The sequence below is a fragment of the Lissotriton helveticus genome, chromosome 6 (assembly GCF_964261635.1).
Source record: "Lissotriton helveticus chromosome 6, aLisHel1.1, whole genome shotgun sequence".
NCBI lineage: Eukaryota > Metazoa > Chordata > Amphibia > Caudata > Salamandridae > Lissotriton > Lissotriton helveticus.
The window spans coordinates 1,257,648,570-1,257,663,064 of record NC_136067.1 but is presented as its reverse complement, the minus strand read 5'-3'; the positions used below and the strand labels follow the sequence as shown (position 1 = coordinate 1,257,663,064).

The 14,495-nt window shown below is 48.6% G+C and overlaps 1 protein-coding gene across 1 annotated transcript in view; it reads right to left on the bottom strand.

Annotated features, from left to right (window-relative positions):
- Positions 1 to 679: 679 nt before the first annotated feature.
- WTAP (WT1 associated protein) overlaps positions 680 to 14,495 on the bottom strand; it is a 213,318-nt gene continuing 199,502 nt past the window's right edge. The window contains exon 8 of the mRNA XM_078648975.1: positions 680 to 1,880. Within this exon, the coding sequence (XP_078505101.1) occupies positions 1,306 to 1,880 (575 nt within the window). The 3' untranslated portion in view covers positions 680 to 1,305. The remainder of the gene's footprint in view (positions 1,881 to 14,495) is intronic.

Here is a 14,495-nt window from a genome sequence, read left to right as displayed (position 1 = left end):
CCTGAGTGTTGACCACAGAGAGGTTCCTAGAATCCTGCCAAAGGTATCGTTTTTCTGTTGTAAATTGTGTTCGGCACGACCTACATGAAAATGGCCCTTCCGGAAGACAATTAAGCGGTAACTTACAATGTGATGTTAACAGATTGTATCGTAAGTGCCGTAAGGACTGCGAGGAATAGACCCGCCTAGGTGCATCAGTCTCGGCCAGAGGTTCCTCCATAGCCCCTAGCCACGTCCTGTCGCGGACGGGCGCAGACGGGCTTCTCTCTGGCGCGTCTCAGGCGCTTCGCTGCGCGCGACCGCTGCGCGCCAGCTGTGACGAGGGGGCTAAATACCCCTGAAGGTGCAGCAACTAGAGCGCTGACCGCTCTGACAACACGGAAGTGGCCTGGCTCTGCCTGACCCGCCCTCCATTGCGCTTGGTAAGCCATCTGTAACTCCATTTCTTTTGTGTCCCTGTAAAGGTGTGTTCTTTAATTTACAGAAACTAGCCACATTATTCAAAATCTGGAATAAAATGCAAGGTTAATTAGTATAATCACGCTGATAGCAGAAACCCTATTCATTCTAATCACCTATGTTAGGTAGGGCTGTGCAAGGACCTCTAAATCCAACGTCCATGTACTTATCAAAATGTCACTGTGCATTAGTACATTTATAGTTGGGGGGGAAAAAACACTTTCGATATTAAAAATCTTTATTTAGGTTTGGTCAGTACAGGTAAGATCATATTTGAGCCACAGAGCAATTTGCATGAACAAAGTACAACAGTCCTTATAAACTGAGTAACTAAGCACACAGGCCTTTAACATTCAGTTCACCGAGAGAAACTTCACAGATGTGTGGTGAAAAACATCAACAATGAAACTACCACAGGATTGAAGTCCTACTGTTTGTGAACAAAACTACTGAACTGGGCAAACATGGCAGTCAAACCCACAGTATACTATAACAAGCATTTAAATGGGTCTATAATGAGAGTAAGAATGCCCTCACATAGCACAGAGTCTACATAAACATAGATTTGTACAGACGTCAAATGTTTTTGGAAAGGAGTGCGTTCTGAAATTCACATTAACTCGTACAAAAATAACTTGTGTCTACACATCTCTTTGCAACAGTCAACATAACAGTTAAAATGTTCAAACTGGCAGAGAATTTACATAAAGCAAGAATGAAAAAAAAATGAAGCAAAATCGTGAAAAAGTATGCACTAATTCAAATTCTTCCTGTACAGTAGCCACTCCAAATTTAAATGACGCTGTATAAAAATGCAGGGGCAAAAAAGGGTTACAAAACTGAACCCTATGCGTTTACAGTGGAGTCCAAACCGTTTTGAACATGTCGGGAACTCATAGTTCTGTTACCTTTTGTAGTAAGTGGTTTTTCCTCTTGAGGATCATGATTCGAGTCTGTATCATTTGAATGGTGAGTGAGAGAGTTTTCACTTCCAGTGGGAGAGTCTACACTTTCATACCCAATACTCAGTTGATTAAGGTAGCTACTGCTGGTGGCTTTGCTAGCTCTCTCTTCGGAGTGGTTGGAGAGTTTATTACCATTTCCGGGGGATGCAGTGAAGTCTTTCTCTAAGCTTCCACCCTCCCTATGAAACCCTGACCCAGACGTCCTCTGAAGGGAGGGGCTGCCATTGCTTGGTCCATTCGCCAGACGGCTGCAGTCTTTGCCAGAGGCCTCTCCCTGATCTGTTGGCTCAGAGCTTGGAGTCCTGCTGGTACCTGGGGCAGAGGCATGTGACTGTTGTTGCTGCTGGAACGTCAGCAGTTGTTGCCGAGAATCCTTCAGCTGCTGTTGGAGAACCAAAATAGTGCTTTGCATTCCCTCAACCTCCTCATCAAGTTGGATGATGAAATCATTCAGTTCTGCAGTTAAAGAAATAAAACATTTTTGAATTTCTAATATAGCAGACAAAAAAAAAATGAAAACGTACATAAGCATACTTCGGTTGTAAAATTAGACCACCTTTTTGGGAAAAAAATAATTTAAAGTACTTTTCAGCTAAGCAAATCCACCTTGGTAAAGCAGACACCTTGGTAAAGCAGATAGCAGTGAAAGATTACAGGATACAAAGGTTCTGTCACAGTAGACCGAACAATAGTCATGGTGAATTTAGGGTCTCATTTTATTATTTCAGTCAGACGCGAATTTTTTCATGCTGCGCTTTTCAAAACAGGCATATAATAGAACCTTCTCTAGACAAATGAAAGTTATTTTCGCTTAATCAATCGTTTCCATTGTGTTCTGTTGCCTATTTCCATGATGCGCTCTCTTATACCATATAGTGCTGGGTGCAAAAGAACGAGATGAAAACCAATTGTTAATAAGAAGCAGCATCTTCAGGTTGCAGAATGCCTGGAGATTTAAATGTAGTGCAGAGACTGTAAATCAGCACCCTCAACTTCGCTGAAATGTAAAAGTAATCAAACAACCGCTTCAATACTGTCTGGCCAAGCTGGGCTTTTTCTTGCTTTTATAACAATAGAGTAATGTTGAGTAAATGTGTGGAACGATATACATGTAGCTGCCTTGCAAACGCCAGCAAAAGGAATATTTCTTAATCTAATGGAGCGCCTCTTTTGCAAGTGGAACATGGGGGTACAGTACCTTACAGACAAACTTTCATCGGGCAAGGTTTGATTTTCAAATTGCTTTGCCTTAATGTGGATGTGCATGGTAGCAAAATTGCTTGGATTGATTGAAATGGTTCGGATTGGTCAACATTTGACAAAAGGGCTTTTCTAACTTTTTGCATGTGGAAATATCTTTGTCCCATCTTGAGAATTAGGGAAAAAAAAGAATTCAGTGGACATGCTCATATGAAAGGTGAAACTACCTTTGGCAAGAATCACGAATGTTCGAGTATTTAACACTACTCTATTAATGGACCCCAGGGTAAATAACTAGGAATACAAGAAGGAAGGCTCTTCAATAGATAAAAGCTGTAATCACTACCAGAAATAACTTCCATGACAGTAGTTTTAGACAGCATGTGCACAGTGGTTTAAATGGCGGTCCCATGAGAACCCAAGTAGGAACTGAAAAGGAAAATGCTACTTACCAGTATGCATCTGTTCTTGGCATGTAGGGCTGCTGACATTCATATCTTGGTACAAAAGGGGGTGGTGATGGACAGAGCATCTGAACCAATCAAACACTCACACCCAGTCAACAGATCTGGGTTTAATCCATCACCGTTCTTTAGCCCACTCTGCCACCCCAGTTCAGACATGGCCATATGCAAATCAGTATGACCCTGTGCCTCATGGGAACAGTCCAGCTCGAACTGCCAAGCCATGCCTTCCCTGGACCAGAAACAAGCTTTCGAGGACCGGTTTCTGGCATTTCAGCCGTCTTCTTCTTCAGCCCAGTGGCAAAGTGAGCAAGGGACGCACGTCTGAGCATTCCCTGCCAACTTATGGCGAACAAAGTGGTACAAAAGGGGGTGGTGATGGACGGAGCATCTGAACCAATCAAGCACTCACACCCAGTCAGCCAGTGTACACCTGGAGACATGAGCATACTAACATCGTGGGGGAAGCGACGAGTTTTGGACAGGGTGTGTGTGGAGAGTCCCCCCCCCCGGCTCGCCCACGCCCCCTCCCCCTCTAAATATTGCCATTGGATGACGCCCCATACGCTTGCCCTGATAAGAAATGCCATGGTCTGAGGTGTGGTGGATCGGGGACCAGCCGAAGACGGTCTGATCATTGGGAGGCGGCCCAAACTGGCATACAGCAGAGTGGCAACGTTCGTTTGGCAGACTGAGGTGGGCAGTGGCTGGGAGCAGTGATCTGGACAGTAGCGGAGCCGCGTAGGTGGGAGCCTGAACAAGACGCCTTGATGAGGGTGGCCCAATGCTTGATATCAGGGGGCAGTTTGCTTCGTTGCGGGGGACAGGTTTAATGAGTGGCAGCCCTCCTTCCCCTATACATAATGAGCGGTGACTTAGTGGGAGACCTTGCTTACAGCGGGGAACAGACAGTGCGCCAACTGGTGTATCGCCCTTGGGCTCAACTGGGCCTCTGTGGGAAGGAACCCCCCTTTGCTCTCCTACGTACGGGTGCTTCTGCACCTCATTCCAGTCCGATCTCTCTGCTGCGTGGACGATCTTACTTTGGCGAAACAGGGTCGGTGCCCGTGGAAACTGCCACCCTGGTAGGGGGCCATCAAAGCGACTGTTCATAGTGCCTAAGCGGGCACCATCCGGAGGAGAGCGCAGATCACCCCCCCCCTTCCTTTTGACGTCATGGTTAGAAAGGGGGCCAAGGCACTGGAGACCCTGAGTGACCCGGAAACGGCGCGGGCGTTATCGAGCATCGGGGATGGTCTGACCACGCCCGGAGCTGCTGGACTGGGCAGCGGTGGAGAACCGACAGCTGACAAATTGGACTTGATTCTGACTACCAATCTGTCCCTCCTGAAGGCAGATCATGGCAATCTGGCAGATAAGGTAAAAGACCAAGGCCTCGTCTTGGCGGATCTTACACCGACAGTGGCGGACCACTCTTCCTCTATACAACAACTTCAACAGCAGGTGACCTCACTGGTAGATCGGGTGGAAGATGCGGAAGGGAGGAACCGACGCAATAATATCCGCGTCATAGGCCTGCCGGAGCGATGTGCGGGGAATCGAGCTGCGGATTATATGGAACAATAGTTCCGGGACCATGTGGCCACTGAAGGTCTATCTCCGTACTTTTGTGGGGAACGACCACATAGGATCCCGTCTGGCCGCCCTAAACCGGGCCGGCCTCTAATAGTGAAGATCCTTAACTACCGGGATCGTGATGTCTTATTTCAGAGGGCGTGTGAAAAGAATCTACTAAGGGACGGTCTAGCCAAGCTCCGGAAGCGGTGGTCGAGCAGGAGGAGGGAAGGTCCCGCGCGCCAGAGGAGTGGACGTTCAGGCCCGTCGCGGAAGCAACAGAAGGACCAACTAGGAGCGCTAGTGATTATGGGTGCCTTCCGTGAAGAGACAGAGAAGATTGGGACTGACTCGGAGGACAGTACGATTCATTCTGACTCGGATCACAGTGTGGTCCTGTTTCCTACTATCACGCCTAGGGCTGCTGATGATCTGCTGGATAATTGAAGACGTTGGCGGACAGATTCTGATATAGACGCAGGGAGTTAACATAATTGGTATCCTTTATGTAAATATGGTCACAATAATTGTTTTCATTTTCAGGGTCCAATATGTGTAAAACGCTGACGGTTGGAAGTTTGTTATGGGACAGGGGGAGAAACACTTTGAGAGTCTGTTGATTTGCCGGATTGAGACATTCCCTCCATAGGACCACCTATTCCTCCTGTTGGCTTTTTCGCTTTTTCCCCCATTCCTTTACCACTTGTTATCATACATCCTTGTTCCCCGGGAGGATTGACCGTTGAGCAAGCAAAGCCGAACATGCGCAAAGAAACGTTTCGTTTCATAAACTTTTATTCGATTGCCACTTGTTTTTGCAACCATAAAAAGTACAAAGGCAGTTTAAAATGTATACATTAGTAAAAAACGTTGTCAGAGCAAATCAATCATAGTATATACAGGCTATGAAGAAAGAAAGAAAAGACATTGACTTTGAGAACACTAGCTAAAAATGTTGATTACTCGTGGTTACGTCGAAATTTAATACAGGCTTTTAGAAAGTTAGATATGAACTTCGCGATAAAGCTTGACTCCAGAGATTGCAGGGATAGGTATGCAGGGCGACATGATCTGTGGCCTATTAGTCTGAGAAGGGGCAAAATCCAAACCTTTCTGGGAGAAGAATAAAATTTACAGAAAAATAAAATGTGTATTGTTGATTGAGATGAAAGATCATCACAAGGAAAGGGAATGGTAGTGGGAGACCAATCTTGAACATTTGGAAAGGTGACAAGCCTGAAAAAGGAATTAAAACGAAACCTAGTAAGGAGGTACTTTTCATAATTATTCAAATAAAAAGTCAGGTATGGTTGTATGCCCAAGTGGGTCTTTTGTAGGTTTTGCCAGTTCTACCGAGCATCGAAGAGCTCTTAGATGGCTCAGACACAGCTTTTTGAGTTCTTTCCTTGAAATGTCACCCATGCTAGGGGGGTCCAGGAAAAAGTTACTGCGGTCCATATCCCGGCTGAAATTCCATATGTATACTAGCCAGGGTATTTTTTCCCCAGTTATCGAGGGCGGTGCAATCCAGGATTAATGAGCGTGTTAGGTGGCACTCCTCTTTGGACCATATACGGTGCCACAGAAGCAAGGGTTGGCAACGAATGGTGTCCGTAATAAAATCCATACCTAGTTCTGCTAGCGAGGCATAAGTTGGGGGCACTGGTTGGTAAGGCCAGCAAATATTTGACAAACCCGTTTTCAACTAATTGTAGTGGGTTTATTGGACCATAGCCCCAGACCCCTGCACCATATGTTGCCACACTGTGGCATTTAGCGTAGTAGATTTTGAGTAGTTCCGGGGGAGCTGGTTTCCCCAGTTTCCTTGAAAAAGAAACTAGGGCTGATGTAGTTCTCTGGAAAAGCAATTTTTTGCTTGCCACGGTCTGCCGTCAGCTCAAAGAATCGTCCACCAGGATACCCAGGGAGGGATAAACACCGGTTCGTTCCAGCTTAGTCTTGTTAACAAAAATGGATTTGGGGCTCTTTATTCTTGGTCCTAGATGCATTACAAATGTCTTTTTAATGTTGACTTTTAGGCCCAAGGAATCCATATAGGAGCAGTACTTGTTGAGCTGTACTTGAAGTTGGGTCAATGTCCTAGCGAAGATGACAGAATCGTCCGCATATAAAAGTGTTGGTATGGGACGATGGTTAATTTGTGGAAGATCCTGGGCTCCCTTCTAGTAAGGCTGCCTCCAGGCCGTTAGTGTACAAGTTGAACAGGAAGGGATCCAGTACACAACCCTGCCTGACCCCCTGTCTAATTTGGAAGTGGGAGGAGAGTTCTCCATTGATCCCGTATCTTACTCTCGCCGTTGCGTTCGAATATAGTTCACGCAGAAATGCAATAAGAGCGGGATCAACTCCCATTTCCTCAAGCAGGGCCCAGAGTTTAGAGTGCTGTACACAGTCGAACGCTGCACTGAGGTCAACGTATATGACGAATAGATGGCCCTTCTTAGCGCTCACGTACTTTCCGATCAAAATAGCAAGATTCAGCGCCTGCTCCACAGTCCCAAGACCCGTCTGGAACCCAAATTGGAGGTCAGTCATGATTTCCTTAGATGCTGCCCACTCTTGAAGACGTACCAGTAGCATTCGTCCTGCTACCTTGCCAAGGGAGTCCAAGAGGGAGATGGGTCTATAACAAACCGGGTCGTTCCGGTCGCCCTTCTTGAAGATGGGGAGGAGAATAGATGAAGACCATGATTCAATAAGACCTAATGATGTTACCGCGGCCAGGACCTGGGTGAGAAGTGGAGACCAGAGGTCGATGTTGTGAGTAAAAATGCCCACCGGCACCCCGTCTGGGCCGGGGGCCTTGCCTGATTTAGACGCTTTTGTTATGTTATGTTATATTTATTTTTATATAGCGCACGGCTACTCAAAAAGAGTGTCCCGGCGCTTTAGGTAAGGAGAGCTACAGCACAATAACATAACACAGTAAAAAAAGAAGAAGGGAACACAGAGAAAGCAAACAACGGGACGGCCTACTGGGTAAACAGCCAGGTTTTGAGGCCTTTCCTAAAAGCAAGTAAACTGGTGGCTCCCCGGAGTGTGAGCGGCAGTGAGTTCCACATCTGTGGCGCCAGCAATCCAAAGGAGCGGCCTCCCAGGCGGGCTCTCTTCACTCGCGGGACAGCCGCCAGGAACAGAGACTCTGACCTCAGAGAACGAGCCGGGTGATAAAAGGCAAGTCTCTTTTGGAGGTACTTCGCTCCCACCGCATGGAGGGCCTTATAGGCCAAGGTCAATGCCTTAAAAGCAATCCGTTTGCGGATGGGAAGCCAGTGCAACGTCTGCAGCAAACCCGCAGCACTGGCTCGTCTGTTTAGACCAAAAATGGCCCTCGCGGCAGCGTTCTGCACGACTTGGAGCCGCTGTAGCAGATACTCTGGTAGGCCCAGGTAAAGAACGTTCGAATAATCTAACCTAGAGCCGATCAGAGCCTGCACAGTCAGCTTCCTATGCTCCTCAGATAAAAGGGGTAAAAACCTCCGCAGCATCTTCAGGAGGCCGAAGCACGTACCCGTCACACCAAGGATCTGGGATTTCAACGTCAGCCCCTTGTCCATCTTGACCCCCAAGTTCTTAGCGGATTGGGATGAACAAGACAGAGGAAACATATTAATGGGCCACCAAGCCTGCCAGTCTGGCTCCATATCGCACCCAAAGAAGAGTACCTCGGATTTATCGGAATTGCACTTGAGGCTGTTCAGTTGGAACCATTTAAAAACAGCCCCAAGGCAATCCCGGATACTCTCCCCATCAAAGTCTCCTCCTCTCTTACAAGAGAAGAGGAGCTGGGTGTCGTCTGCATAAGATACGATCTGGGCCCCGAATGACTCCGCTAATGCCGCCAAAGGGGTCATAAAGATGTTAAAAAGGGTCGGGCTCAATATAGAGCCCTGTGGAACCCCGACTCCCAGAGGCGGCATCACGGCGGAATCTGGAGAGGCCCAGACCGTTTGCCGGCGGCCAGCTAGGAAGGAAGAAAACCAGCTGAGCACCGTCCCCCGCAGGCCGATCTCAGAGTCTTGCGAGAAGGCCATCATGGGGGACGGTGTCGAAAGCCGCCGACAAGTCCAACATCACCAGCATGGCTTTGCCCCCGGTATCCAGAACCCCTTTAATGGTTTCTGAAACCTCTAGGAGCGCGGTCTCTGTGCTGAGATTTGGACGGAAACCAGACTGGGTGGCGTGCAGAATCTCGTGTGTCTCTAGAAAATTGGAGAGCACCGTCTGAACATGCTTCTCCAAAATTTTCGTGAGAGCCGGCTCTGATCACCTCACCATGCTCAAAACAGATGTTTAGTGGGAAGATCTTTGGAACCAGTGTGGGGTCTGGGGTAGAGACCCCCTCTGCAGGGTTTGTTTGAGAACCGCCAAAGATTCTCGAGAAGTGGGCGACCCATTCTTCTGCCGTCACTGCGACATCAAGATGTTGAACTGACGACGAGTCCGACAGGAAGGGAGATTTTACAACTCGCCAGAAGTGACCACTATCCCTTGACCGACAGCTGTCATGGAGTTGTAGCCACAAGTTCGCCTTGATTTCTTTGGTGCGTTTTACCCTTTCATCCTTGTAAAGTTTTCTTAACTTGGCTATCTCGGAGAGGTTCCTTGGGGTTATCCGGAGAGCTGCCTTGAGGTTATCCGGAGAGCTGCCTTGAGGTTTGAAAGTGCTTTCCGACAGCCAGGATTAAACCAGCCCTCGGCCGATGATTTACGTTGGTTTGTGCGAGTTAATTCCTCTTTTATTGTTCTCAAAATCCTGCCGAAGCTGTCCAGCACTGTTTGGGGCGATGACCTGGGGTTTAGACAATCATTTACAGAGGAGTTAGCTTTTTTAAGAACTTTCTCTGTTACTGCGTCAGGATCTATTTTGGCCCACTTTACTGAGAACCCGTTCACTTTGTCCATTTTTAAGGATTCTTGTGTTAAAAGACTTCTAGCGTTTGTGTATAATGAAACAGTTTTTGGCTGTATTAAAATTCTATTTGAAAAGTGGTCACTACTGATGTCTGTTCCTGTGGAACATTTTAGCAGTTGGCCCCTCAGGCTCTGAACAGAGAATAAAATCAATTGTGCTTGACAGACCCCTGCCATGGAATGTTGGGGAAAAGTCGACTTGTGGATGGACTAGCTGATTTGCATAATCCAGCTCTAAGGTAAAAAGACTCTCGTTCAGAAGTTTCCCGTTTATAGAGTGTGCAAAATGAGCGAGAGGGCTGTCAGTCTTATCAAGCAATCTGCAGTTCCCATTTCTATGGTGGAGCATATTGGGATATTGAAGTCGCCTCCCCAGATGATATAGACAAGTGAGAGATGATGACTTATTCAGCTGTGACATTAGAAAGGTGGTGATTTCATGTACCATCCGCGAGCACTCTGGTGGTAAAAGATTGTTATATAGGTTAACCAGGAGGTAAACAAAACTGTTGTTGAGATGGATTCTTAGGATTTGGTAACAGACCTCTTCTTTTAGGCTAGTAATTGTTGTGGAGAAAAGGTTATTTGTTACGTAGACTGCTAGCCCACCCTTAGGTCTTCCGAACAAGCCCTGCGTGGCTAAGATGGTAAACGTTTTGTAGCCCGCCAAGTGGACAGGAACGGTTGACCAGGTCTCCTGGAAGCATATTATATGGTTCTCAGTTATTGTATCCGCCCATGTTTGCAAGTTAATTTTGGAACGAAGACCTGCAATGTTCCAGAATAAGACAGATAATGTCGTCTCTTTTAATAGAGTGGAGTTGCATGTTTGATCGTATGGAGTAGCTTTGATAGCGTTATCTATTTCTGTTGCTTGCAGGGTGCTAATCTGTGCTAGAATTGGGGAAGAAGAGTTTAGACCCTCTGTCAAAGGAGCTGGCAAGTCGGGAGGAATTACAGGTTCCTCCACAACAGTTCCTATAAGGACGTCGGTGGAAGGGAAAGGTAAAGGGGTTTGGGCACAGGCGGATAGGGTGAATATGGGATTGGTGTTTACAGAGGGAATCACCAAAGCTCTCTCTAGTGCCAAAGGTGGTCTGGGGGTCCTCTGGGCCTGGTTGTTGCTATGTGGACTGGCTAACGGTCAATCGACCATTTCCAGGCAGTCGTATCTGTTTCTGGTTGGTATTCCTTGCCATCCCGCCATAGGAGCCTGTTCTCTGATTGGGAACCAGGACCGAGGTTCCCACTCCCTGCTGGTGTTTCTGTGAGTAAGCCAAGGTGTCTCATAGTTCCAGACCCTCTCTAGAGGCTGCTCCCAGTTTGGGGCCATCGAATACTGGTTATGTGTCGGGGGGTAGAAAAAAGAAAGACGAAAGGTGTCTATCCCCCCGCTCTTAGCTAGGGCTGGCCATGAACAGATATGATCAACAGTGGCTGGATCTTCACAGTTGACTATGATACAGTCACCCTGGATGGATTTGAGTTCTGGCCCTATCCACGGGACTCTGCGTACAGTAGAGATTCTGCTGGTATATGCAGATTGGGTTGGTCTATTGATGTTAAGCCACTGTAGAACCTTGTTTTGAAGGGACCAGGATGGTTCCTTTGCAGATTCCGGTAGCTCAGGGATCCCTGTAAGAATAACGGTATAGGGAGACGCTTCTCGCGGAAGATGGATCGGGCGTCTAGACCTAAACCCCCTTTTCCCATCGCCTAGTGCGTTTGACATGGGATGCCGAGGTACTAAAGGTGGAATTGGTCTCTGGATTGATAACTGAGCAGGACCCTTATCGGGGGAAAGCTGAGTTGGACGGGGTTGTAGGGGTGCAGGCTGGGTAAGAGTAGTGCTCAGAGTCTTATCCTTGGTCCCACTTCCAGAAGTAGAGGGAGCGGGGGTTTGAGGTTTCTTAGAGTTGGGTTGAATGGTTTGGGATGTTGTTGCTTTTGACAGTTTAGTTTCACAGATTTTATGGGCCCCTTGGATACCAGCGGTTAGAGAAGTTTCCTTAGTAATCCCTGTGATTAATTGACCCACGCTGTGGAGGCTAGATGGTTTCCGGGTCAGTTTTGCAAGCTGTTTTTCAATGGTCATTATGCTGCGTTCTAGGGGTTGAAGGTGGTGCTTGAGGATTTCCCTAAAACTTGCCAGAAGCTGAGTGTTTTCACTACATAGGGTGCAAGCCTCCCCGACAGTGAGTGGGGTATTTAAATTAGCAGATGAGTCTATTAGGTTGATAGATTGAGTGGTCGGATCATTTGAAAGTTCATGTGATTTTCGGAGATTTGGTCTGTCTTTGTGAATTGTGGCAACTTTAGGGACTTTTGAGTTTACTAAATTCTTGTCTTTACCATGCTTAGGAACGGCACCCTCCTTTACCCCCATGTGCTGTATCCGGGTGCCCGGGTCCTGAGATTGTAATAGCTGAAGGTCTGGAGTGTTTTCCAGGTCGCCTGTGGTTTCAGCATCAAAGGTGAGGTTCGAGACAGAAAGATCGATTGATTTCGGAATTGAATGAATCTCTGCCAGAGCATTAGGCTGGGGTTGTAAAGGTTGTATTAACATTGGTATGTCAGAAGATGGTTTTAGTGGGGTTTGGGCTGAAGCTAGGGGGCCCAAAGATGACCTTCTGGCTGTTGCGAGGTCTTGTGATACCCTTCGCTCAAGCAAGGATATGCTCTGGTTGATGACTTCGTTGGTTCTAGAGATAAATTGGTCAATTGGGCCAGTAACCAGAGCATTTGACATGGCCGTCTTGCTTCTGCTCCCCCGAGTCATAGTACGTAGACCTGGGGATCGACTATCAGTTAGTAAGCCTTCTGGCTAAAACGGCAAAAAGTCTGGAAAAATTACCTGGTGGACGAGAAGTACCTCACCTGGTACAGGGGCCAAGAGGAATGGCCCAGCCCAGCCTACAACAGTCTAGAACGGGCTAAAACGGGCCCCCCCCTTGGCCCGGGCTTCGCCCGGCGTCCCGCGAGACGGGGCTGTTGGTTTTAAGCGCCTTCTGGCGCTCCCCGGTGACGCAGGACACCGCAAGGGCTTGTGGGTGTTGTAGTTTGCCCCTCGCCGGTCTCCTCTTGGCGGCCCCGCTCTTGATGAAATAACGAGCAGCCGGGCAGCGGGAGACTGGTGGGCGGGTCCAGGCAGAAACGAGGGATCAGCAAGGGAGTTTTGGCCACGGTTTTCTAGGCAGCAGCTAGGATAGAAAGCAGTTCAAAGGAAGTTCCCCCGCTCGATGGCGCTGATGCTGGATTTAAGCGCCTCCTGGCGCTCCCCGGTGACGCAGGACACCGCAAGGGCTTGTGGGTGTTGTAGTTTGCCCCTCACCGGTCTCCTCTTGGCGGCCCCGCTCTTGATGAAATAACGAGCAGCCGGGCAGCTGGAGACTGGCGGGCGGGTCCAGGCAGAAACGAGGGATCAGCAAGGGAGTTTTGGCCACGGTGTTCTAGGCAGCAGCTAGGACAGAAAGCAGTTCAAAGGAAGTTCCCCCGCTCAATGGCGCTGATGCTGGTTTTAAGCGCCTCCTGGCGCTCCCCAGTGACGCAGGACACCGCAAGGGCTTGTGGGTGTTGTAGTTTGCCCCTCGCCGGTCTCCTCTTGGCGGCCCCGCTCTTGATGAAATAAAGAGCAGCCGGGCAGCGGGAGACTGGCGGGCGGGTCCAGGCAGAAACGAGGGATCAGCAAGGGAGTTTTGGCCACGGTTTTCTAGGCAGCAGCTAGGACAGAAAGCAGTTCAAAGGAAGTTCCCCCGCTCGATGGCCCTGATGCACAAGTTACTACTTGTGTAACGATATATCTGTAAGAGACATTAGTTAGTATTAGATTCCTTACCTTAGAATATCCCCAGGCGTCAGACTGGATCCGGAAATTTTTGCGTAGCAGTACCCTTGCGCGTCGGTAGGCGTCGTCTGCGGCTCCGCGTCCGTCGTCGGCGTCGTGATGACGTCGTCGGAGTACTTAAACGCCGCCTCCGCGTGCTGACGTCAGTTCTTAGACACAGCTTTTCCGCGCCAGAAACGCAGAGCCATGTTAAAAACCAACACTGGTGCCATTGAAACTAGGGCCCTGAAGGGGAACGACCCTAACCCTAGATATTGGTTCGCAGAACGGGGAGGATGGGTGGGTCGGTAAGGAATCTAATACTAACTAATGTCTCTTACAGATATATCGTTACACAAGTAGTAACTTGTGCATCTGAAAGAGACACGTTAGTATTAGATTCCTTACCTTAGAATAGATACCCCAGCAATACCAACCCCGGTGGTGGGACTGCGAACCAATAATCACACCAGAAAGTCCCGGAGGACGGAACGGCCAAAGAAGCCATCCCTCCGGACTTGGCTGTCCAGGCAGTAGTGTCTTGCAAACGTGTGCAGCGATGCCCACGTAGCTGCCTGACAGATGTCTTGCAAGGGCACACCCCTGCCCAGGGCAGTGGTAGTCGCCGTCACATGGGTAGAATGAGCCCGCAGTCCAACCGGGGGCTCCTTCCTAGCCAAGGAGTAGCATGCCTGGATACACAGGATGATCCACCTGGAGATGGTCCTCTTGTGCACCGCTTTCCCCTTCTTAGCGCCCACGTAACCAACAAAGAGTTGGTCATCCACCCGGAACTGGCGTGTGCAATCCAAGTAGAATGAGAGCGCACGTTTTGGGTCCAGACGGTGGAGCCGCTCTTCCTCTTTAGAGGGATGCGGTGGCAGGAAGAAGGTAGGCAAGGTGATAGACTGCCCGATGTGAAAGGCCGTGACAACCTTGGGCAGGAAAGAAGGTTTGGTACGAAGCACCACTTGGTCCGGATGGACAGAAAGGAAAGGTGGAGTACAAGAAAGAGCCTGGAGCTCACTCACTCTCCTGGCAGAGGTGATGGCAACCAGGAAAGCAGTCTTCAAG